The 26,281-nt window shown below is 39.9% G+C and overlaps 2 protein-coding genes across 3 annotated transcripts; one reads left to right on the top strand and one right to left on the bottom strand.

Moving 5' to 3' along the window:
• The first annotated feature begins 180 nt into the window (after window positions 1-180).
• LOC117570579 (endocuticle structural glycoprotein ABD-5) lies at window positions 181-784 on the top strand. Its single transcript, XM_034252321.1, has 2 exons — window positions 181-287; window positions 361-784. Exons 1-2 carry the CDS (start codon window positions 276-278, stop codon window positions 745-747), a joined length of 399 nt encoding a protein of 132 aa, XP_034108212.1. The 5' UTR covers window positions 181-275; the 3' UTR covers window positions 748-784.
• LOC117570578 (ankyrin repeat and BTB/POZ domain-containing protein 2) lies at window positions 494-26,281 on the bottom strand. Of its 2 annotated transcripts, XM_034252319.2 has the most exons (7): window positions 25,560-26,281; window positions 17,576-17,752; window positions 4,814-6,695; window positions 3,205-4,180; window positions 2,779-3,142; window positions 2,396-2,723; window positions 494-1,355 (listed from the first exon to the last, which is right to left on the bottom strand). In XM_034252319.2, the coding sequence occupies exons 2-7, from the start codon at window positions 17,692-17,694 to the stop codon at window positions 1,113-1,115; spliced, it is 3,912 nt and encodes a 1,303-aa protein (XP_034108210.1). In that variant the 5' UTR covers window positions 17,695-17,752; window positions 25,560-26,281; the 3' UTR covers window positions 494-1,112. The 2 variants fall into 2 exon arrangements, with proteins under 2 accessions (XP_034108210.1, XP_051859710.1); XM_052003750.1 differs by lacking the exons at window positions 17,576-17,752; window positions 25,560-26,281 and adding an exon at window positions 9,845-11,184.

Below are 26,281 nucleotides of genomic sequence, written 5' to 3'. Positions count from 1 at the left end.
CAGCAATCTCTAGAGTACCGCATCGATTGGCAGCTCGATTATTTCTATTCCCCCTTAAAATTACCGGGGCGTATGCAAGCGCGCTTAATTGATATTAAATTAATTCTTAGAACGAGTTTCAGCGTGCGATTTGAACGTCTTAATGTATGTCACTGGTTGCCAAAAAACAATCGAAAAAAGAAGTGCAAAAACCGGTAAGGAAGATGGCCTATATAAGACGTCTGCTCAACAGCAGCTGAAGTCAAACTGAGCCCAGACAACGAATCAACAGCAACATGTTCAAGCTCGTAAGTTTCAAGCGCATGGATAACCCGTCGTGATCCAGACTCGTTAAATTCTGCGATGATCTCTCTCTTGCAGTGCCTTAGTGTCTTTGTCCTGTACATCGCCAGCGCTCTGGCCGCACCCGTTGAATATGCGCCTCCTGTGGCCATTTTGGATTCGATCAATGAGAAGAATCAGGATGGTTCGTATCACTTCTTCTACCAGAGCGAGGATGGCACACATCGCGAGGAGACAGCTGTGGTAGTCGATGCCGGCACCGAGAATGAACATCTCGAGATCAGCGGCAACTATTCGTACTACGATGCCGATGGCAAGGAGGTCGTTGTCAACTACAAGGCCAACGATCATGGCTTTGTGCCCGAGGGTGGCAGCATCTCCAAGGAAATCTCACTGGCCGCTAAGCAGGCCAGCGAGGCGCAATATGTGCCCGAGACCGATTATCAGAAACCGCCAAAGTTTTAAGTTTTAAAATAAAAATAATCCTTACAAAGTAAAAAAACCAATTTGCGAGTATTTTTTTATAGTAGTTTTTTTGTAGGTTTTTTGTTCGATTAATGCAGAAACAATTTCAACTAACTACAGGATACGATTGCTAAGCTGTTCGTTAAAAATAACAGTGCGCTGAACAAGTTGAGAGTACAAACTACACAACTACTCGTACAGGGTATATTATAGGGTATACATTGTGTATATAGTATATAGTATAATATAGGGGCATTATATAATACAGAGCTCAAATGTTTATATATCGTTTAAAACAATGCAATAAATATGACATTAAGTGAGTAGGACATAGATACATCTTATGCACATCAGACGCATTTCTACTACTTCTTCACTGGCGTCGCCGGCGGCGATCGATAGGAGTTGAGCAATCCTCCAGCATTTCCAGGCTTGCGGCTCTTCAGTCGCTGCTGCAACGTGTGCAACAGTCCAGCGAGCACATCGTGATTTGGTATCTTCTTGGCAAACAGCAGACGCTTCACGGAATCATCGTAGGTCAGCAGGGCGACCATGTTCTGCAGCAGAAAGCTCTGGCAGTACTCCAAGAGATTGTTGGCATTGTACACCTGGCAACGAAAAATTCAAAGTTTATAAATTAGACAACTATTCTTAAACGTGTATAAAACTCTTTTGATTTACAAGTAACTAAAAATAAAATTATATTCTTTTAAAATGGATTAACTTATTTATAGAAATTCACAATTTTGTTTATTTAACTAGTAACTAAATTAATTTTAGAAATTTACAATGTTGTTTATTTAATTAGAACAAAAATAAATCAATTACGTTTGTATAATTTATTATTTGAAAATAGTTTTCCACTTGCTCATATATACTTTACTTTTTGCTTTACTTTGTTTTAAAGTGACTATAGTTTTGTAGTTTTATAGTTAAACAATTTTTTTGAATTCATTTTTGAAAGATTTCTTTCGTTTAATATTCGAAAATATTTGTAATTTGCATGAGTGGCAATAAATACTTTTATTTCCGCGGAATACAAAGCGTTCTAACTATGAAATATTTCTTTGAAATTCAATGCAAATGTGAGTGAATATAAAAATGTAATAATAATAATTATTTGTATATACTAATTTATTTATTAGTTCAAAGCCGTCAAAATATATTAATTACTTAATTTCGAAATACGAAATAAGAACAAGATAGTTTGTCAAAATTTCTGTGCCAAATTTGAAATTTAATCTTTTAAATTCTGATCTATTTTTTATATATGCTGCCTACATAATTTATAAATACAAACTGAAGTACAAATCTGCTTGTAATGTTGTCTATGTAAGAATGGTAGTAAATTTAGTAAAATATCTTTTAAACTTAAGCAATTGTAAATGAAGTTATGAAATTTTTAAGCTGAACACTATTTTTAATCAAGCTCAAAAAACCGACAAAAATGCAGCACACTTTTTGCTCTGTAATGTTTGCAATATTTATAAATACAAAGTAATGTGCAAAACTGCTTGTTATCTTAACTATTCAAGAATTGTAGTAGATTTAATAAGGTACTTGAATAATAAACTACACTTTATAAAAGCAGTTATAAACTTTTCAAGCTAAAAATTATTTCTACCCAAACTTAAAAACCCGCACTTACCTTGGCATGAATATACATGGCGACGACATTGTCGACATCGACCATTTCGGAGCAGCGTGCCTCGGTGTAGCGCAAGAGTGCCTCCAGTTGAAAGAAGCTAGCGGCTGCCATCAGCTCGAGGACATCGGCGTGGGAGACATCGAGGGCATTGCAGCCGCCGCTGTAGAGGAACTGCATGACAAGCTGGAAGATGTGATAGCGAATGTCGTTGATCTGCACAGTTGGTGTGCTGTTGGCATCGCTCAGCTTGGAGCTGAGCATGCTCTGGAAACGTGGCGATGCTGTGACCAAAACAATCTTGTGGCCATAGAAGATTTTGCCCTCAACGCTGTGAAGGAATTAACATTAATAAATGTGGAATGTGGAATGTAAGTTTGACTTACCGAAAAGTAACATCGCTTAGTTCCGGATTGTTGACAAACTTTGGATCGATGCGTGTGCCCTGCACGGGCTGCATGGGTGGCTGTTCCTTCAGCGGATGCAGTGCCTCCCAGCCGAAGCAGGTGGCAAAAATGTCGGCCAGCAGCAGCGTGGTGCCTTCGTTCTTATTGCGAAAGATGTTGAAGAGCAGGGGCAAGCACTCGCTGACAAACTGGGCGCTGTAGTCATCGGGACACACCTGCAGAAAGTCCTGCAGCAGCTGATCGATGACCGCATCAAGGCGCAGCTCATGGGCAGCCGACAGCGCATGCATCCAGCAATGTAGAGTCCAAGGCACGCCTAGCTTGCGAAGTTCAATGGTAATATCTACAAAGAGAGAGAAGCGACTTTAAGTAAATAAGCTCTTAAGGATTGCATTAATTACGCACCCAGATGATTATTCTCAGCACTGTGGTACATGGCCTCCTGCAGCCGCTTGATCTGCGTCTTGTTGAGCAACGGCAGCAGATCCTCTCCAGGTCCAACCGAGGCAGCTCCAGCGCCACGCACGCCCACCACATCGCCTTCAGCCAGCATCTCCTCTAGGGAGAGCACATCTCGTGTGCCTGGCGAGACGGGATGCGTGAGCAGCTTGCGCAGACAGCTGCGATGTCCGTGCGCCGCTGCCACTGAGATGGCACAGAAGCAACCCTTCTGCGCCGCCGCCGCAAAGCAGAGCGTATCCTTCTGCTGCGTCGAGAGAAAAGCATTCGCGCCATGTGCCAAAAGCAGCGCCACCATCTCCAGATTCCCTGTGCCCGCAGCCAGTTGGAGTGGCGTCAATGTGCACTTCTCTTCGCTGCTGCGTGCACCGCCTTCCACTTTGCCGCCACGCTCCAGGAGTATCCGCAGTGCCACATAGTTGGCCCGACTGGCGGCGAAGCTCAGCGCCGTCCAGTGCTGTGTGTCCGGCTGTATGGCCGGATAGCCATTGCTGCCCGCTGCTGGCACCTCCACATTGGGATCACAGCCCGCGTCGAGCAGTGCATGTAGGGCTACCTCATCGTTCCGTATGCTGGCCACCATCAACGCAGTCAATCCGGCGCTGTTCTGCGTATCGTAGCGTGTAGTGGGCGGCAGCAATTGCGCCGCTTGGGCGAGCAGCTCTGCTCGACCCGTGAGCAGCAGCTTGAAGGCCACGCCGATGGTGGCACGTCGTCCCAGTTCAGAGGTGTCTTCGCCAATGCTGCTCACTGCCGCCGCTGGCGAGCTGCAGCTGCTGGCGGTGCCTGTGACGCTGCCACCGCCTGTCGAGCTGCTGCTGCTGCAGCTGTTGCCGAAGTGCGTCTTCTTGGTGGGCAGCTCCTCGTCGTGGGCCACGGCGCGTATGGGGCAGTCGACGCCGGGGAGTAGCAGACGCGCAGCCTGCGAGAGTAAAGGGTAAAGATAGTTATGGTAAGGGATTTCAGTGATTGAAATATACTATACGAGAAGCAAAAATTTAACAAATACTAAGAGAAGCTAAATGTATGGGCATTAAACTATCAGTCGCTTCTTATACTCGCTACCTATAGAGTACTTTTGTATGGACAAAAAACCCTCGTTATTACGGGAAGTAGTTTCTTTGTCTGACAATCTGGTATACTTTAAATTCTATGATATGTGTTTAATGTAGTACTTATCAAACTACCAAATATAGTCTTTGGTATATTTCAGTATTTCTGTTTACGCACAGTTTTGCTTTCTTTGCGAAATAGGTAGCGTGTATCTCACAGTCGAGCACACTCGACGGTAGTTTTCTTACTTGTTATTAACGTCTAAATATTGACAATATGTTTCTTACATTAATGCTCCCTCTCTAGCTGTAGATATAATTTAATACACCTACTTAATAGTTGAAAATAAAGAGATGATTCCAGTTGCTCATTTACTAAACTTAGTGGCTCTTAATTTCGATTAATCACTAAAAAATATGTAAGGGGTTTCTCATCCTATCCAATTTAACTTTCATATAATATTTATATACTATATTTTTACTATTATATACTACTTTCTCACCTGCAGTATGTCATCCTTGTCAATCATAAGCCCGTTGCGATGCTCGGCATGTGCGGAGGCGACTCGCAGCCACTCGGCCAGTGGGGGCAACACGACGTAGGCACGTTCATAGCACAACTCCTGGACATTCTGGGTGCCACTATTGGGCGGCGCCTGGCCAGCTGTAGAGCTCTGTGCCGCCAGCTCGGTGTGCTCCAGCTGGGAGCAGCGCATGAAGTAGAAGAGCGCACTCAGTGCGGCATTCGACAAGGCGGCAGCATGCTGGAACTCTTGCTGAGTGCGCAGCGCCTTCTCCTTCAGCTCACGTATACTGCCCACACAAGTGGCCAGGGAGAAGGGGCTGGCCCAGCGGGGCATGGCCAAGGCGCCGGATGCAATGCGGCCAGCATTCAGATGCGCAAACGGTTGCAGCAGACCCCAGAAATCGCCGCTGCTAGCGATGCTTTGATCCAAAGCGGCGGCCGTGGAGTTGCCATTGCCATTGCCGCATTGCAGCATGATCTCCTCGAGCAGATTCTCAATGCCAGCGCACAGATAGACCGCTGCATATTCGTGTATAAATTTGCCTAGTCGGGCATCCGTCATCCATCGAAAGAAACTGCCCACGCTCAGCTGAAGTCCAGCTCGAGCGGATTTGCTCTGCTTCAGTGCACTCTCGCCGGGCACAGCGAACATCGCCGCAGCCCGCAGACATGCCTTGGTGCAGGAATCAGCCAACGTGGAGCATAGCACCACCTTAAAGGCGCCAGCCACCTCCTGCTTGGAGCACAGTCCCAGGCCCGCCGAAAAGCGCTGAATCTCGCGGGCAATGCGCACCAGCGCACGCTGCAGCAAATAGCCCAGCCTCGAGATGACCTCGACGGTCACCTGTTCCGCCTGCTGCTTGCAACGTCCATGGCGCAGAACACGCATTATACACTGCTGACTCCACGGCGGATGCTGCAACTCTACGAGTCGATTGTGTGAGTCCACCCAGACAAACTCATCCGCACTTGTGCTCGTGATCACTGTCTCCAGCGATGAGTAGCGTCCCAGGCGTCGCGCGGGCTCCGAACTCTCCGAGCCGGCACTGAGGCTGCTGTAGGTGCTGCTGCTCGTCTGGGAGCGCATCGTCAGCTGCTGTATGGCCAACTTGATGTCCTCCAGCCCAGTGCCGCTCCACGGCGCCTTCCCTCCCGGCATGATGCCGCGATGCCTCCTTGAACGTGTGCTGCGATTGGTCACCCCAGCAGCCAGTCGATCCTCGGGCAGCGGTCCCAAAGTCATGCCTCCCGCTGGCGAGGAACTGTGGCCGCCTGTGTCCGACATGCTGGCATGGCCCGAGCTGCGATTCTCATCCGACGAGCTGTGGCATTCCTGTACTCTCTGCAGCGCCCGAAACTGTTCATGCTGATGTCTGGGAGCTGCCTGCTGCTGTGGTTGCTGCTGTTGTTGTGGAGGCGTCGCTGTGGGAATGCCCAGCGTGGGGCGACTGGGCGAGCTCTGCAAGCTGCCGCTTAGCTGCGGTGGCTGCGACTTCACTGGCGTGCTCTGCACTGTGAGGCGAGCTGGTCCCGTCACCGCCCGCTGTGGCATGCCTCCCTTGGCCACCGACGTAGCCAGCTGTGGCTGTGGCAGCGGACTGCTCACCAGCTTACTGCCACCCACTGGCGCCTTGTTCGGCTGCTGCGCCAGTTCCTTGAACACTCGCGGTGCTGGCGTGGCCATCGCCACAGCCAGTCCAGCGCCTCCGGCCTGCGGCGTGTGCGGCGCCCCCTGCAACTGTTGCAGCTGCGCTTGGGACTGCAACGCCACGGGCGCCGACACCGGCACCGGCGGCAACCCCGTCATCTGGCTCGGCGGCTGCTGTCCCCCGAAGTTGGGCGGCAAATTTCCGGTCGGTCTGTCGGAAGAATTTGAAAAGAAAAGTAGAAAATTGTCCATTAATTAAGAGTTAGATATTTAAGGAATTTGTATAGAGAATAAACAAGAAATATAACTAATAGTAAATTACATTTATCCATAAATTGTCATATAGACTTTCTCTTTAAAAATATTCAAGAAAATGGAAATTTGTAATAATGAAAATCTTAATTTAAAATGAAGTAAATTTACAATTACTTATTACTCAGAAATATAAAAAAAATAAACTAATAAATTGGAAAATTCTTAATACAAGCAAATAATATTAATGTATCCTAATAATAACGAAAATTTTAAATATACAGTAGAACAAATTCGTAATTTTAGATCCAAATAAAATTTAGGGAAGATTAACTATTAAATAATAGTCAGAAATATAATAAACAACAAGACAAATCATTTGAGGAAACAGTAACAAACAGTATTGATAGTATTGTTTTACGGAAAATTTTAAAAATATTCAATATATTAACATTATAATTATATAATATTATACATGGATGTGAACAATACCTTTAATATTTTATAAAATTTTAAATATTATACATGGATGTGAACAATACCTTTAATATTTTATAAAATTTTAAATATTCAATTTTATAAAAGTTGAAAGACAATGAAGAAAATTTGCTTTAAAATCAAAAATATGTTTTCCTACTATAAAACATGAAAATAAAATAAATTAAGGAAATATTAAAATAAAATAAATATATTGATATATGTATGTACATATATAGTATGTATAGTATACTATGTTATACCATTTAAAATAAATTTAGAAATTACAAATATATTCTTCATATTACTTCAAAGATGCATGATAAAAAACCTTTAACTTTCATTCTTAATCGAAAAATGTGAGGTTAATACGTTCAGTCTCTAACGAAATTAAATTATACAGACACACTTTGCATATAATTAAAAACAATATTTGCCAAATCGTCTAAGTAATTGGAATCGAGTTCTGTCAATACTAAGCAAAATTTAATCCACATTATTTCTAATGCATAAATATAAATGTGATATTTATTTAATCACTAAGCAGGTCAATGACTGAATTTGAATTATTTCCCAAAAATTCAATTTCAATTGAACAATTTTGAAATGAATTGAATTATATTCAACTCGTGCCTATAAACACTTCGAGAGAAATAAAAAGTAGAGCTCAATAAAAATGCGTCATTCAGCAAAATATGAAGTTAAATAACAAATCTAAGAACAAACATTTATATAACAGTAGAACAATAAGAATTAATTTGAATTAAAATCAACTAATATTTAAACATCTATTAAAATTCGGGAAGAAGTTTTGTCGTGTGAGTGAATACACTGAAATAAATAAAAAGCAGAATAAAAAAGAAAGCAATCGCATTTAAATATGTTAGCAACCGTATAGCAAAATTTGGCCCACATAAAGAGCACTCAGTTATGCAACTCATTAGAATTCAAAAACAGAACGAGACAAAACAAACAATAAAACTGCTTCTAACGGACTGTCATATATCTGTCATATTACCGCTTATCTTTCACACTGTCGTGCCAATCGAGTTGGCCACCTTTTCTATATATCTGCATATTTAAAGTATCGTAGAGAATGGTCTGAGGCTTGGGTCTGGTCTTGAGCATGAGCTTGAGCTTCAGCTTGGAGGAAAGGTGGCATCTAATTAAAAGCAGAGCCACATTCTCATAATATACTCTAAAGAACCGAATGAGCAATACGAATAACTCACTAAGGTATACTATTGTTAAATAATAGTTAAATAATCCTTGGCATTAAGTATGCAAATTTCTTGCGATTTTGTCACCAGCATAAATAAATTATATTAAGTAAATGTCAGATATAATTATGATAATAGATATTTGCGACTTCTCTTCTCTTATCTTCTCTTCATTAACTTGTTAGAGTATTCCCTATTCTGAGTTCGGGCTGAGCTAAACATATCCTTTTGTTTATGAAAGTGGGTTGAGATTTTTGTTCTCACATTTCTGCACTGTCTTTGCGATCATCATCATCTTCTTCTAACTGGGCTCGGTCAAAATAAAAAAAACATAAAAGGGGGAATAGAAAATGAAAAGCCAGTTACGAGCAACTCATTTGCATGCCGCCAAAAGATGCGAATTAAATCGTTTGCTTTTATTATGATTTTTGATTTCATGTTGTAACATAAAACTTGCCTCTTATGTTGCTGCTGCTGATTGACCTAGAATTTTTGGCAGCAAAGTTTCTTTTATTGTGAAAAGTGTCTATTGTTCTTGAAGCTGGCAATCTGACAATGCGTTCAGCTAAATGCGATTTATTGTTTTTGAATTGTTTTTACAATGCATTGACATGCTCCCATTTAATGGATCTCGCGTCTTTATTCTGCGATCACCGACCTTTTGACATTCTTACAGTAGTCACAAGTTTATTTGGCAGTCCAAATATTAACAGACTTTAACTTGAGTTAAATACAATGGGAAAAGTTGAAACAATAGTGCGAGAAGTTTTTGTATTTTATCATTGTATAATTAAAAGATATTTATCTGTTTGTCTAGCTGACCAAGTTTAGCTGCTCATAAATTTTGGAGTGTAAAAACGAATAAAATAAACATATGACTATAATTTGCAAATCATAAATTAACTTTTTCTAAGCATAAAATTACCCAATACACAAACTGAAATTTATCTAAAATAGTGAAAATATTCATTGCATACTTTTAGCTGCTAATGTTAATTAATTAATAATGCATATGAATATCTTAAAGATGCAGCTGCAAAGCAACAAAACTGAAAATTCAATTGAATTTTTAAAAAGTGAAAAAGGTTTAAGAAAGGTAATAAAGAATACAATCTTCAAGTTCAGATTTTCCCTTTTACTATCGAATCCCATGCAAATAAGCCCAACAGCAACAAAACGTAATGAAAAAATGTGGAAAAATTAAATTGAAACTGTTTTCACTTGCTATTCAGCTTGGCTTTGGGTGTTTTTTTTGACTGGGCAAACCCTCTGCCTCCAGTTTGCTTTCACAATACTAGAATGGGAGCCCAGACAACAATTGTTGGAGTGGAAAGACAGACAAAAAAAAAATCAACGCAGAGTGAAAAATGGGCGAAAAATAATGGCAAATCATTTGAAATATTTTCACTACCGTCTCGCAGCACGTCGCCACTCCTGAACGTAGCTCCAATCGCATGAATCCGACTGACTGGCTGTCTCCGCATCGTGGCCAGGGTCGCTGTCATCATCGTCGTCGTCGTCGTCGTCGTTTTGGTTATCATCATTGCGATGATGATGATGATCATCAGCTGCAAGAGCATCGGGTTTCATTTGGCCAACAACGGCTAGAGTTGGCTTTGCCACCGTTTCCACCAGCGCACTGGCACGCCGGTAATTGCCTTCAATTTTGATATTAATTACGCCATTCTGCACGCTCTCAATGTAGGGCGGTAGTTCATCAGCATCACCACCCGCAGTCACCTCCGTTTCTGCCTCTGCCTCTGGCACTGGCTTCGCCTGCTGCTTTAGCTCCAAATCTGGCCCTGTTGCTGCCGCCTCTTGATCTGGCTCTGGCTTCGGCTTTGGCTTAAGCTTGTCATTGGATCCATTGGCCTGCAGTTTGTGGCACATCTCCTGCAGCAACTGTGAGCGCAGATTGGCTGCTGCATCTGCGGGTTGTCCTCGATTCATGGAGTCACCAAAATAGATGACCACCTTATGATTTGGTTTGACCTCTCGATCTCCTAGATTCCCATTCCCATTCCCATTCCCGTTCCCATTCCCATTGCTATTCCCATTTCCATTGCCTGGCTGTCTGCGCTGTGTGGCCGCCCAGTCGGGCAACTCTTCGATGGGCGTGGGCGAGGGCGTTTGTGTGGGGCGTGGCAGATCTCGAGGAGCCAACTGACACATTTCGCTGTTGCGCAGCGATTGCGGCTGAAAGTTCTTCAGCGAGATGCCTCGTCGCCTCAATATGAAGTTCTCATTTAGCATGCGACCCAGCAGGGAACTCGGTGGCGTCACTCCCGCTCCCTTGTCTCCCTTCTGTTGCTGCTGCTGATGCTTTTGCTGCTGCTGCTGGGATTGCTGTGGCGGTGCCTTCTTCAGCTTGTAATCGCGCAGTTCGCGGCAAAGGCGACAGGTGCAATCTTTGGTGCAGTACATGTTGATGAGACAATGATGAGGCAAATCCCAATGTTGAATACACGATGAAGATGATGGTGATGTTGCAAGTTGATTTAGAATTTAAATGTTGAGATTTTTCGCTTTGGTTTCATTTCACTTTGCACTGAAATTGCGACGCTCGGCGACATACACAATTTAATACACAAAATAATAACAACAATTATGCAAATTATAAATTATCATTGCTCTAGCGCCGTCTGCGCAACGTTCCGTAACCGCATCCAAACAAAATCTTTCAGTCGCAATCTCTCTCTCTCGCTCGCTTCTAATTCCGATTTAGATTCGAAAACTCCGATTCAACTCTTCGACGTTACCACGCGCGCTCAGACATCAAGCTCGACTGAAGCTTGCCAACTGCCAGCCGGCGGTTTCAAAGCCAAACCCAGCTGCTGCCTCGCTGCTTCTCTGCTCGCAGTCGACGCTGGCTGAGCTGCTGACGTCGACGCTAGCGTTGTGTTAACGCTAGTCATTGTGTACGTCTCTGTTTTTCCTGATTTTTCACAGAGTGTGTACTCTATGCAGCGGCGTAGGCCTGGCTCTGCTGCCTTTGGGGCCCATGCCACCTTGCAGGTCTTTGGCTTGGGTAATTTCAGCTGCCGTGAGTTGTTGTTTCTCAGCTGTGTGACCAAAACAATGGCACAACTGTAACAGACAACAGCAGCCAAGGGGCAGGTAGAAGCACAACAACTATAACAACAACAGCAGGCGGAGATTTACTCCAGGGCAGAGCCCACAACAGCTCTGCGTACTCCCATTGAAAGCGATACTCGCTGAGCAAGTTTTCCCAGTCACTGTGATTGTGGTGGAAAAACTATTTCGAGTCACTTTTACTGTGAACATTTTTCATTTTAAATATATATCAAATGAGATATGATTTACTATCAGCCTGTATCTATGTTTTATTCTGATGAGCAGTTCTTAATAATTTATGAATATGTTGGAGCAGTCTCGAGGTCAGCATTGTCGTTTAAATATAAACGCGACATAGTTCCAAAAATAAATTGTTTTTAATTTGCTTTTCGAATCAAACATAATGTTGTAAAGTAACATATTCCTGTTCCAAATTTACTTGATGGAATGTTTTTAAAATAGTTTCTGGCGCAATACAATAGTTTATTTCTTAGTCGATGTTATGAGTGTATGAAATTAAAATAAAATAACTTAGTTTTTAACCGAATACATTTTATCTTTGATTTTTAATGCAACAAAATACATATTAACGTGTTTTAAATTGGTATAGAAATATAAAAAAAAATAAATTTTAATTTTAATTTTTATATAATATATGTATAATAGAATATTTATTTCTGATAAATGTATGGATTATTAAATTAAAAAATACATTTTTATGTTTGCATTTAAACAGAGTAAATTATATATTACAAAATATCACATATATAATAATATCACATATAATAATAATATAAAATATATATACAATTTTTGGATATTAAAATATTACAAAAATATTTTGTTCTACTCAAGTAAAATATAAAAGTGATTTCATTATTTCTAATACACATTGCCTACACTAAACTTTAATCTATCACTTTATGCTGCTCATCACTGTGCCTTGAGTTTGTGAATTTAATTATGTACAACTGTTTTGAGGGGCCGACTGCTGTGGCCTGGGACACACTCGAAGGTTATACAATCTTGACACTTATCAGATCGTTTTGCTAGCTTCCTTCCTTCCGCGCCTGGCCAAAAGCAGCTGGGAGCTGAAGCTCTTGGGTTCCCTCAGCTCAGGTTGAGGCTGAGGTCCAAGATCACGTTTTGTGTTCTGAGCATGTGCAGACACGCGTAGGTTGAGGCTCAAGATACATCTTGTAGATACATTTCATGTGTAGCAGTGATAAATTGGTAAAGCGTAACCTGCTTCTAATGATTTACAGCGCTCATGCTGATGTTGATGTTGATGTTGATGCTGTTGATCTAACGGTTGTTTGAGGTTCTCTCGCTCTTTATATTTTATTGGGCAGCTTTAACATATTCTTTTTGTGTGGTTCAAGCAAGAATCGTATCCTAGGGCCTGCAGCCCAAAAACCACAAAACGCGTACGCAATTAGAAAGTTATGACCAATCGTTGGTCATTTGGTCAACGAAAGATGGAACGATGAAGAGAAGAAAATACTATTCCAGTGAGGAGGGGAACACAACGCCCACGTAATGCGGAAAAACCAACGCAAAAGACACGTCTAGAGGAGTGCGCTCTACACTTGCTAGTCGTATTATACAATAACTTTCTTCTGTGCACTCTTTTGACGGGGTTTCTAGCCCAACTTGCTGGCGTAGTTAATTATTTAAAAAAACAAAATTATGAACGAAACAATTTGCGCATTAAAAAGTTTAATTTACGGAATTGTAATGACAGACTATAAATATGCTTACACCCATTACACACAGAAAAATATTAAAGAAACAAAAAAAAAACGACTTAAACAAAAAGAGCCGAAAAAGCAAAAGTTTAATGTAAGATTTGCGTGTTTATAAAACAACTCGACCAACGCAAAGAGTGTGAGAGAGAAAAAGACAGAGAGTGAGGGGGAGAGGTGGAAAAACTGGCCAAAGGTGGCAACTGCAATTCAAAAAGCCAAAAGGCAAAACCTCAAAGAAAAATTCGAAAGACAAAAAAACCTATTATCTCTGCCCAGCCCTTTGGGGGCTGCAGTAATATTCCAAAATATCCGAAAACTATTGAGTATGTGTGTCATTGCGAGTTGGCCAACTAATGAGATTACTGCAGTTACTCGAACCGAGCCCAACCTCAAAGAGAACTTTCGTTTTTCATGCCGACATTCAAACAGGAAATTGTTTTTGGGCATTTACTTAAAGTTAGTAGATCATTAGAACTCGGTCTTTGAGCAGACGTCTAACTTGTTTGCCTGTTGTTGGCCATTAATAACATCGTTAAGACATAAATATAATTAGAATTAATTGCTAATGTTCTCGCAAGGTTAGCTCAAGACTTTGTGTCGATTTCTATTCAACACGGTTTGGAAAACCTCAAATTCAGCTGCGATAAAGAAAGACTTTTCGTCACTACATTTTGACATTAAATGTTTTGAGTTGCAAACGTTTGTGTCAAGTCACTGCTTCAAGTCTGGGAACTGAAAACCCGAATTTCATCCAGTAGTAAATCTCGATTCGTTACGAAATGTAATGTGCTACAAACAGAGGATTTTAGATCTAAAGATAGAAAATCTTATTGTCGTAGTCAAAGTTAGAAATCAATACACAACCTCATTTTACATACACTAAAATAGTTAAGAATAGTAAAAGAGTTGGCAATAAAATAAAACTGGTTCTATTAAATAGATGTTGGTAAATCAGGGCTTGTCAAACATGATAAAGTGAAGATGTTGATCCAAATAACGTTTTTAAACGGTATCTAATAGATACCAAAAAAGGAAAATAAATATAAAATTTTACAATAATTTTATAGTGCACACAAAATATGAAATTGAGATTAGATAGGAGTAAAGAAGCTGAGATGATATGTGCTAACAAAGTATCTCTTAAGATTGTTATAGTAGTTGGCAAAAACTAGAAATATTTAAATAATAAATGTATATATGACTGCTGATGAGATGAGCTAACAAAGAATCACTAAATATAGTTATTGTAGTTGGCAAAAATAAAAGTGACTACAAAAATAGAAGTATCTAATTAGTCTGCTAAAATTACCCGCCTTAATACTAGTTTATTTAATAAGTGGTAGTTGAACTCAGGAAACAAAGATTATTCATGGTAGAAATTGAAATTTGATTTAATTAAGTAAAGCTAAAATTGCGTATTTAATTATGAGCCACTGAAAATATTGGCAACTCAATGACTCCATGCACGATTTGATTAATAAAATAAACTATGTATTATTTGTTTATGGTTTACAACAGGAAACGTAAAGCGGGTCAAAGACCAGCCGAGACTTTGATGTGCGTCTGCCGCTGCTGCTGCTGCTGAATTCATAGAGTTGTAGTCATAAGTTTGCTTTCGTCGTATTTTGTGGATGTTTTGTTTATGCAGCTAATTGCAGTGCTTATATAAGGTCTCTACTATAAGCAAAGCAATCAACGTAGCACTTGGTTGTTTTGTTTTGTGCTTTTATTTTGTGCTTTTATTATCTGTGTGACTCTTGTGTAATATCCAGATTTGATGCCTTAGTAGCTATCATTACATCTGCACCTGATTTGTAGATACATTTATAGATACGCGCGTACATGAATACAAAATATATGCGTTGATTGTGTTGGGGCGCTAACAAGATTTCCGCATCTTTCCGCCTGCTTTACATTGCCCATTAAGCAGCATCAGCATCAGCATCAACTTTGCGAAGAGGAAAGGAAGAGAGAGTGAGGAAGAGAGCAACAGTTGCGGTCATTGGATTGGAGGCGCGGGGCGATGCTTCCGTTGAGCTGCAACTTAGGGTCGCATTTGGTTTCAACGGCTTAATTAGTCAAGCGAGTGACGTTGACGTGACTATCTCTAACATGTGGCTGCTAGTTGCTAGTTGCTAGCTGCTAGCTGGTGGCCTGTGGCATGCGGCATGTGGCAGACTGGGCAGCAGCTGATACTTGGCTGCCACAAGCAACTCCCACACTTTCGCGTCCAGCAATGCTGACTGCAGTCTCAGATATTTTGACAAGCGTTAAAAGTATCTCACAGATACACGTAGGATAATGTGGATAATGTGCCTGATTTCGTTGCGCTTGACTTTAATGTGGCTGCCGCTGTCTTTGTCTCTCTCGCTGCCTCGCGATCTGTGTGAAAGAAAGTGTTGGCACTGGCTGCGGCAGCGGCTGCGACAGCGGCACGAGCAAGGTAAAAAGGTAACAACATTTTCACTTGCCTCATGTCGTCGACGTCGTCGTCGCATTGAAGATGCTTCATAGAAAAATGTAACAACTATGGCGGGGTTTATTGCCCCCAACATTGCACAGGCCCCAGGTCTAGGCCCATGCCCAGGCCGAGACCCAAAGCGTATGCCATTGTCATTGGCGTAGATAAAGATAGCAACAGCCGCGAGTCAGATACAGATACAATTAGTTTATGTTGTTGTTGTCAGCAGATAGCTAGCGAATTGTGTGCGGCTGGCAAATATTTCGAGTAAATTTTTCCTATTTCAGCTCGCTTGCTGTGTGTTTGTGTGTATATATTATTATGATTGTTATTGTTTGCAGCTAATTATTCACATTTTGCCATTTTCACTTTCATTTGTGTGAATTTCTATTCGTACTGTCATTTGTTTGTTGTTACACGTATTTCAAAACCTTAGCTTTTTAATTGTTTGTCCATGCAAAAAGTTTCCAAAATGCCAGTCATATTTCGGCTTCCTGTGTTGTCTTCTGTTGTGCACATGCATCACACACACTCTCAAACACACATGGAGACAACTCGAAGAGATTGAAATCTGCAATTGTTGCGGCTTTTGTCTGCTTGTGAAATCGAATCTGTAGTACAAAAAATTGATATATGTTCATCAACAGTTATGCAGAGTTTTCAATTAAATTGAATTAGTTGAGTATATAGTGACTGGCAATAGTCTAACTGAGTTATTTTTCCAAAAATAACTATATTCATAGCTTCAAGTCATAAAACAAGTTTGTGATTGTTTTTTGGCCCACATCCGCTGACCAAGTGCAGAAGTGAAGATCTTCTCTGCTCTATTCCGTCTGACACTGACAACGTTGGCATTAATTTTCCCCAAATTAACCTTGACCGGCTTCACAATGCGATTTCAAAAAGATATCTAGACGTCTTGTACCCGTTTCTTCTTCATCTGAGTCTTCTTCTACAATAGTAAGAAAATCAAAAAACAAAAAAAAAAATAGAAAAAACTGTCTGTAGATTTCCTAAAAATGGTCTGACTCTTTTGCTGTTGCCATTATTTTGTTGTTTTTGTTGCGTGTAATGGTATTACTGCCACTTCCGAAAAGAAATTGGTCGCAGTTCAGAACGAAAAAAAAGACAGCAACAAAAAGTAGATGAGAACAGGGACAGCAAACAAAAGTAAAGTTTATTGTCCATTCAACGTTTGGACGCTTCACGCTTTTGTGCACAATTGTGCATGCAAGTGTCCAAGACCAAAAATAGTATCCATTGTTTGGACTTCGACTCGAGACCTATCGGAAACAACAGCCGAGAGACAAAACAAACAAGAACCAAGAACGCAAAAAACTATCTCTTTAAGCACCATCGATACTCAAGCAGCTTCAAGGCGTTACTAACAGAAAGTATCGATGCTAATACAGTCTGAAACTGCAGATTTTGAAATTTTTAAATATGTATTGGAATATATAATTGTTGTGCAGTGATAATTAAAAAAAAATGACTGAATTTTCCACTTAGAAACAATAACAGCGTGTTGTAATTTCTTGTATGTTTGTTATAACGTTTTGCAGCTTAAGTCATAAAGGCGTGAAAACCCGCCTCAAATAATTCACACGAATAAACTCATGTCACGAATGTCAAACAAAAATTGTTGCATACTTTCAGGCAGCTCGTATAAATGTCAGTTATTAGCGCCATCTGTGGGTTGTTGGATGCTCTAACGACATGGTCATGGTATGGCAAATTAACAAGTAGACATTAACTTAAGAATATGATTTAACCAAGAATAAACTTTACTTAACTTAACATTATAAATATGATTTAAGCTAAAAAATTTTTAAAAAATGTTTTAAAATTTTCTTCTTACCTTCGCGGCTTTGGCCGCAGTATCTCATGATTGGCATCTGTTATGCAAAGCGGACTCAGTGCGCCCGCTAAATGTGCCACGCCCACGCGCTCTGTATCCCAATTGTGGCGAGTGGGCATTTTGGCAACACAATTTTATAGCTGATATTTATATCTACAGACGCAGCATGTTGTAACACTGAAAGTGGACAAATAAAAAGTAATATTAAAAGTTGATTGAAGTGGATTGGCAAAGCGCAGACATTGAACGCGTTTTGTTGTCGCCAGTTTGTTGTTGTCTAGCCTCTAAGGCTAGTTCTACAACTGAAGCAACCGCGAGTGCAATTAGTCGCTGCCAAAGTCGTCTGCACTTCCTCTGCTCATAATAATTAACGCAGCAGCAGCCTCAGCAGCGTCGCCAGAGAAAGCCAACGAGAGTCGCAGACACTGATAGAGAGACTGAGATTGAGTCGGAGACAGAGGCAGGGGCGGAGTTGTTGAAGGAGGAACGAAGGCAGCAGGAGGAGGAACGAAGCGGTAGCATTGCGTGCTTTGCGTCATTCGCCTTGAAAGTTGATCGTCTGTTGATCGTCTTGCTACTCTATAAATGGTTACTTGTCTGGGCTCTGGCTGCAGGTGTCAGCCAAGAACTTTGGAGCCACATTGGCATGCAATCAATGCCGTTCGATTTCATTTCGTTGGAAATTGTTGCCGGCCATAATGTCAGGCATTTCTGCTATAAAAATGCTTTTTATATACCCAGCACCTAATAAGCCAACGGAAGGGGCATATTTTGAGTAAAAGTTTTCTGCAATATACAAAATTAATATTCAGAATATCTCAGGAAATAACTTCTAACAAAAAAATAATTAAAATCAATAAGAGATCGCGTGCTCAACTCACAGCTCTTCGTATCAAATTACAGCATAAACATCAACACAAAGCTCTTTTTAAACGGCCTGTGCTCATAATTCTCAACCTATTTAAGCGTATACTTGATATTCGAAACTTTGACAAAGGTCGTCAAAAACAATCTGACAGTCAACGATTTTTTGAAATCGAATAATCAACAAATCATGATTTATTATATGTATTTTTTAATTCTTTTTGACAGAACATAAATATATGTAAAATCTATTTTTCATCAAGCTTAGTTTAATTATGTAATAAATCATCTTTTGCGTGCTTCTTTAATTCGGTTTTGTAACTGGTTACAACATTTTTCTCTCAGTGCATACACTTTTGAGCCCTAATATATGATTATTTTCTTTGGTAACAGGGCATCATAAAGTTGAGCAGCTTCAAGTGCATCACACCAACTTGTTATGTAGCTAGTTGTGTTATCGTTCCTGGTAAAAATGCTCAAGTTCAGGCAAATAGCAGGCCGATGTGTCTGCTGTCTATTGTCTGTCTTCTGTTCTGTTCAGTTTTCTGTTTCTATTGAACACTGTAGTGCGATCTTATCGGAAGTGCCCAAGGGGACGGATGCTTGGATAGCTTAGCATGGATGGATGGATGGATGGATGGATGGATGTGTGGATGGGCGAGAGTGCGAGATGAGAATGCATTGCCAACGCCTAGTTTACTCTCTAAAATCACTCTTTGAAGATACGCCAATGTTTCTTCTTCAGCTTTTCAGCTGTTTTACGATTACAAGCCTCGAACAACGACTCTTCGACATATGTCGGAGCTAACCATCCGTTATACGTTTTATGATTAATGGTTTGCTTCGATTTTATTCGTCGCTCTTTCTTTCTCTTTCTCTCGTCAAGACGACCTTATGAATTTCATAATTTTAGCAGATGTTTATTGTGCGGGCTTCCGTTGTTAATGGGGTTCGAGAAGAGCACTCAATGAAGAGTTCACATTGAACTCGCAAACGTGTCTTAAATATTTGCTCAGCATTTGAACCGTTTGGCCCTTTAACGATATCAAAAGCTTTATTGAACCATTTGAGGTCATCTCACAGAGAGATTTCTTTTTGTGTATATATTTTTTATGGGCTCTTCTTCTGTGCCGGGGAGTGCATTAATTAAGTGTGCCTGCTTTGACAGTCGATAATCGAAAGAACGTCGATTGATACCCATATAAATAGCAGCTAAATTGCCGCATTTTAAACGGCATTAGTCGCTGTCCAACTCCATCCAGTTGTCCCATCGTCCCAGCCTCTAGTCAAGTCACCAGCTCTCGGATGCTCTTTGGCAGATTTATGGGGCTCCGGCGAGAAAGCTCTGTGAACTCTCTCAATGATTCTGTCTAGTCAATGATATCAATTTACACAGTTTATGGCCAACAGAGCTAAGGAGTATTATTTCTTCTTTCTACGTGTGTATTTTGTTTATTTTTTTCACGAACTGTGATTTCAGTTAAAGATATTCTACAAAAATTCTTTTAGAGTATTGTTTTATTTTTACGAGAGCAGCGCTTTAAATAGAAACGAAGTTCTGTGGAAATACAAGTGTGGCATGAATGCCAGAAAGGTTGCAAAAATTTCAAATTAGAACTAGAATTTTGCAATAACTTAAAGAATGTTGGGAGAATTGAATTCTAAAAGGAAATTTCTTATTTACACATATTGTAAGCAAATGTCGAATATCTATGAATAATGATTAATGAAAAGGTTGTTGAATTTGGTAATTCATAAAATTATGCAAATATAATTAAGATGACTATTTAATTTTCTTTTCTATTCTGAGAGTCTGAAGTTGATTCAATTATTCTGAATAGAAAAGCAAAGTAAAAAGATACGCAAAGTTAATAATCACAAAAGAAGACCCCAAAAGTTCAAGCTAATTGTCTCTGTTATTTACATTAATAAACTCTGCATTTAATTACACACATTATTATGCTTTAATGTTTGTTTCCATTATCTGCACAAATAAATCAGAAAAATTCACTGTGCGTATTTTATGGCACGAAAAGAAGAACGCGTAACAGGCTGACCAAAATATGTGGCCAAAATCTGATTGCACTGCTTACCGCTAAATGGAATCCGAACTGACCGGCTTGAGTATGTGTTTATATATCTTTTTGCCCCCTCTCGGCTTTTTATTTTTATGTGCTTTATGGGCAGTTTTTTGCGGCTACCGCATTCCGAAGTGAAAGGCCAGAAAGTCAGAGAGAGACCGTGAAAGATACAAAATGTGAAAAAAAAAAACAGAAATAAAAACACAGGCACGCACACACTGGCACTCACACTCACACAGACACCTGGACAAGAGATATGTATATTGGTTGGTGGGGAAGAAATTTCATAATTAATATGCCGCACAGGGAACTAACTGTTTGAAGCTGGCATGCCGCATTAATATGCAACAATGTGGCAGCAAGAAGAACTGACCAGGCGTTGGTGTTATCGCCAATGGGTTATTGAGGTTTGAGGTTTCTTTCTTCTGTCGTTTCCTCGGGTTTTTGGCCGGGGAACGAATTCTCTGTTCTAGCCGCATAGACGTGACACTAATAGATGTGGCCTTCTACGCCCTTTAATAATCATTTGAATAACGAAAGACAGTCCCTTCGATAAGCTGGTGCTTAGCTAGCTGTGGCCATCGCATCGCTTCGCATCGCATCGCTATTGACTCGATTTGACTCTGTCGTTTTTTGGTTCCATTCATTAATCATACTAAAAGATACACGCTGAAAATTTCATATAATTTTCAAGCCTCCGGCTGTGATTTGTGTTTGTTGTGCTTGGGTTTCGGTTTCTGTTTCTGATTCGGATTTGGATTCGGTTCGATTTCTAGTTATTACTAAGATTAATTACGTTGCTTATGCAAATCGATTGTCATTAGCCATTTATAGCCATATTGCGGTGGCAGTTAAGCGCAGATACATTAAGTCAGATACAGATACAGATACGGACGGCGAACGCGATACAGATACAGATTGCGATTCAATAGCCAATTCAAAGCAAAACCCATTCGGTAAGCTATCTAAATAATTTCATCGATTTATTTATAACCAATTTGGTTAGTATTCTTAACTATGTGCCAAAAAGTATCTTATTTCTCTCTCCCATTATTTCATTCTTTGTTCAACTTCACCCAAGTATCTGTCTGTCTATTCTGACTTTCCGTCTGTCCATATGTCTTTCTGTCAGTCTATCTGTTTGTTGGTCTCATTTATGGCCGGGGGCGCAAGCGCGTGTTAAAATGGCTCAAAACAAACAAATGGTCAACGATAACCGATCCGAAATTACTTTTTTTCCAAATGGACACGGCGCAGTGAGGCAGCAAAAATTGAAACGTTTTGTAACTGATACTCTCAAGGAATTCCATCGGCTGCGCTTTGCTGTCAAGCCTAGTGCAAACACTTGAATATGGAACGGGTTTCTTTTTCTTATTTTTTTTTATTTTTTTTGCCTCTTCTACTTCTTCTGCGCTCTTGAGATATTAGACTCTTTACCACAACTCTTGTAACTTTACTTTGATTGCGGCATTACGACTTAACATGGGCCTGCTACTCAGGCAGCCAAGCGTCTAAGTGCGAGTAAATCAATCGCTTTGATTATGAGAAAAGAATTTCCTACTATTAGGAAGAAATGTGCTGGTCCCAACTTGTTTGCTTCTACAGTTAGCTTACTTAAATTGTAAATGCGGAATTATAGGTCTAATAATATCTTTTGAGTTATCTGTTGATTCTGCCGCAATTCATACTTCCTCTAATGTGTGCAATCTTAAGCCCATTCACAGCTAATAAACACGTTCAAAATATTCCATTTAGTTCTACAGTTTTCTATTCGTAACTTTTACTAAATTCCGCTTAAGAATTAATGAGAGAATTTAGCCTCAAAATCTTGTTTTCTAGATCTCTGACAAACTCCTCCTACTTCATCATATCGATAGCATCTCAAACAATTCAGAAATAACAAATCTGTTCAGATTGATATTGTGCAGAAAAGGTTAAACAAAAGCCAAACAGAGCCAAAGATAAACAATGCGATTGTTTATCACTCGTTAAAGAAGTCCAATCTATAACGTGGCTAATTATGATTCTGTTGCTGGTGCTGCTGGTGCTTTCAACCTGAGCTTCTACCTGGCCTCTTAATAATTATGGTATGAGAGCAGGGCAAACTTTTTTCTTCTTTTTTGGATTTTTTGATTTATGTGAAAACGAACGAACCAAATGACTTTGGCTCGTATGTTTTCGTGTGTTTAATAAATTCAAAATTAAATTTTCTCTTAATTGCAGTCGCTGGCTGCCAGTCGGTTGTCGGTGTCGTCCGGGCAGAACCCGATCAAGAGAAAGTGTTTCTGTGTTTTTATTTTTATTTTTCTCGAGCTGAGCTGAGCTTTGGTTGCATGCAGCAGAAGCAGAAGCAGGCTGGCTGGCTGGCTGGGGCAACAACAGTGGCTCCTCGAAATTGGGTCACTCTGACTCTCTGCTCAGCCCAGCTAACCAGCCCAGCTGTTTCCTCTCAGTATCATTGTCTGACTGTCCGACTGTCTGTCTGTCTCTATCTGCCTCTCTGTCTCTGTCGCTCTGTCTGCTCTTTCGCTCATTGACATTTAAATTATGTAGGCGCAATTCGTGTGCTTTTCTTTTTCTTTATATTTTTTTGGGCCACCAAAAATGCCACCGAAACAGCATTTTTGCTGCTCGACTGTCGCGTGATGTCAGCCAAGGGGGCAAATAGCTTAAGGAAAAAAAACCAACACACAACGAGACAACAACAAAAATGTCTGACAGTGAAAAATATGTTTTACTGGCAGCTTATGCAATCCGAGATCAGATCACAAGTTGCTCTGCTGCACTTAACGGACAATTGGCCCATAGACAAAAGGGCCGCTCCCCTCGCCTCGCGCCTTCGCTTGACAGCCGCAAGTGGGCCAGCATCAAGTTGTCGCCGCCGCAGCATAACGGTCTCGATTATGCGCCCATCAAACACCCAGCAACAGTGACAACGACAATAACAACAACAACAACAGCAGCAGCAGCAACAACTGGACCCATTGGTAATTAAAAAAGCAAGCTTGATCTGTGATCTTTGATTGGAGCTGACAAAGGTGTCTGTTTCTCTCCAAGTATAAATTCTCTTTTTTGTGGCCCTTTCGCTTCGACTGCTGCGACCCTATAAAATGATCTCGTAATGTTTCAATAATGCCAGCCATTCGATTCGATCACTCTTTTCAGTTAACTCTCAGGTGTGTCGGCACGAGCGACTCATGTTTCTCCACTCTTCTCTTCTCTCCTCGTCTCTCCTCTCTTCATTCTCATAATCGCAAGTTACAATCTGTATACGACTCAAAAGGCTTTCATACAATAGAATATTTGTACTCTTTGTGTGCAGTTCGAAATAAAAAACATTCCGAAACATGTTTTTTCCGGGATTTAGTCAATACCTCAGATATTTTTAATAAATCAATATCAACTGTTTTTTAATTATGCTAAAAGACTTTAAGTCGATGCGGTTAAGTCTGGAATTTCTACTAAACGCAAAGAAAATACATTTATTTTAAGGAATGTTTGAAATTAATTTAAATATTTCTGCAAACTGGTTCCCAAACTGGATCGTAAAGCCCACCCCTAACTTTTGTTGTAGGTGTCTAACAATTTTCCGGTTTTATAACATAAGAATACACTTTACAACAGCAAATAAATATTAAGAATAGTTTTTTGCAAGACTAATTTTATTAGAAATATCCATAATCGCTTCGCTGAACTGAACGTGACTCAAAGTTTAAAAGTATTGCTTTCGACTAGCTTTACATTAGGAAATCGTAATTCATTTGATTGCTAAGCCCTCATGTTGTTTTACCAGTTTATTTGTGTGTTTTACATGGCTCTATTTAAAAAATCAGTTCTTTCCCATTGGCCGAAATCGTAAACAAAAGCGCAAAGGTGTCAAACGTCAAAGCTAAAGTCAATAAAAATAGTTAACCAACAAAATACACTCACATACACACACACACACACAATGGGTTGTGTGTATTTGGCTATTTACGAGCTTGTTTGTTAGCCACTTAAAACCAGAACGGCAAAATAGCAAATGTATCTATCAGATACGCCAGATACTAGAGTATGCGACATATTTTCTGCTTAGTGCTGGCTGCCAAAAAGGCGGCTTGACCGTTTTGCCAAAGCGTCATCTAAACAAATAAAAACAGTCAAAACTCCCGCTTGACATGAATTCGAATTTCGAATAGGAATGGGAATGGGGACTCTGAATTCGAATTCAAATTGAAATTGAATTGGGTTGCGACACAGAAAATGGCTTTTGAGTTGCTGTAAGTTTGCATATTTGCTTAATTCTATTCAATTTTTGACCTGCACATAAATATATTCATAATTCGATGTATTATTATCGAATTAGCCTAAGAATCAACTCATTAGTAATGCGTTTCTAGGTGTGGAAGCCAATTTGCTACTTTACTTCAGATCATCCAAATAAAAAAAAGGCCTAGACAAATGATTTTAAATTGAGCATTAGTTATTACTACTGTTTTGGGGTGAAACACGAACTGATTGGTTTATTGATTTGTTATGTGAAGATCTAGTTCTAGTTTTGAATGAGCAATATGAGGAGGAACGGTACTTTCAGCAGTTCAGCATAAACAATCAATTATAATCCTTTATAATATTTACTCTTCCAGAACATCTCTTGATATTTCCCTAAGGCATCAAGAATGTTTATTAATGATTTTATGCTGTCGAGTTTTGCTTCTCCTTCATATTCTATTCTTTTTTTAATAAGTTTTTGACCTCTTTCTGATTTTTTTGAATTTATAAATGGCAATAAACTTTGTTAAAGTTAACTTTAAGAAAAAATATTTATTTAAATATAATTTTTTTCATAGCTTTCATAGGGATCTGCTAAGCTTGTTGCTTTAAACTATTATTTTCTTTTAAAGTTGTTAATTTACTTTAGTTTATGTGACGCTTATTTTCACTTTTATAGCGAACTCCATATATGGTAGATCCTCGCTGTTTCTCAACTTCTCTCTTTCATTCGCTCTTTGTCTCCCTCTCCCACTCTTTCGAACTTTAGTCTCAAAATTTTCACTCACCTCTAACAGTTAAATCCTTGTGCTCAAACGTTTAAGCTGTTGCGCTTTATCCAAAGATATCCAAAAGGTAAACGCTCTCGATATAGAATACGAAGAGTATCTGCACTACGTATGTATGTATGTAAGTAAGTATTTATGTATGTTCACACTGTTTTGGCGTAAGTGGAGTATTCCGCTTCATAAACTTGGCATAAACTTGGCACACAAATCTACTCGCTGACTGACTGACTGGTTGTTGTTGTTGTGTTGCGGAGGCTTGCGTGCAATTAATTAAACAAATTGCTTTACTTTCACCTAAAACTGCGAGTACTCAGCAAACAATTATTTATGTATTCACGAATGCGAGTACTTTGCAAATCGGCCAGGTATTTACATACATACTTAGCATTTAGCACAAACACAACAAGAAGACAACAAGAAGGGGGCACTCGACACCAAAATTTACTTATGTTGCATGCAACGTTTGTTGTTGTTGTTGTTGTTGCAGTTGCAGTTTTGGCAGGTTTCGTTAACAGGAAAATTGACTTTAAATATACAAATATGTGTATGTGCTATACATATACATACTATATTAAGTAAGTATGAGTATGAGTTGTAGCGAAAAACAACTTTTCGCGAATATTACACCAACACTCAAACACACACACAGGGAGAGACACGCACACACCGAAGAAAAACGCCCGCGGCGGCTGCGTTTGGCGTTAATCACGTTGAGAAGAATC

The sequence above is a fragment of the Drosophila albomicans genome, chromosome 3 (genome assembly GCF_009650485.2).
Source record: "Drosophila albomicans strain 15112-1751.03 chromosome 3, ASM965048v2, whole genome shotgun sequence".
NCBI lineage: Eukaryota > Metazoa > Arthropoda > Insecta > Diptera > Drosophilidae > Drosophila > Drosophila albomicans.
This window is presented reverse-complemented; position numbering and strand designations above follow the sequence as displayed.

Coding starts and splice junctions, on each gene's coding strand:
- LOC117570578 (XM_052003750.1), bottom strand. CDS start 10,857: ATGTACTGCACCAAAGATTGCACCTGTCGCCTTTGCCGCGAACTGCGC. Junction 6,696..9,844: donor TGGCGACGTGCTGCGAGACG/GTAGTGAAAATA, acceptor TTCTTCCGACAG/ACCGACCGGAAATTTGCCGC. Junction 2,724..2,778: donor CTAAGCGATGTTACTTTTCG/GTAAGTCAAACT, acceptor ATTCCTTCACAG/CGTTGAGGGCAAAATCTTCT.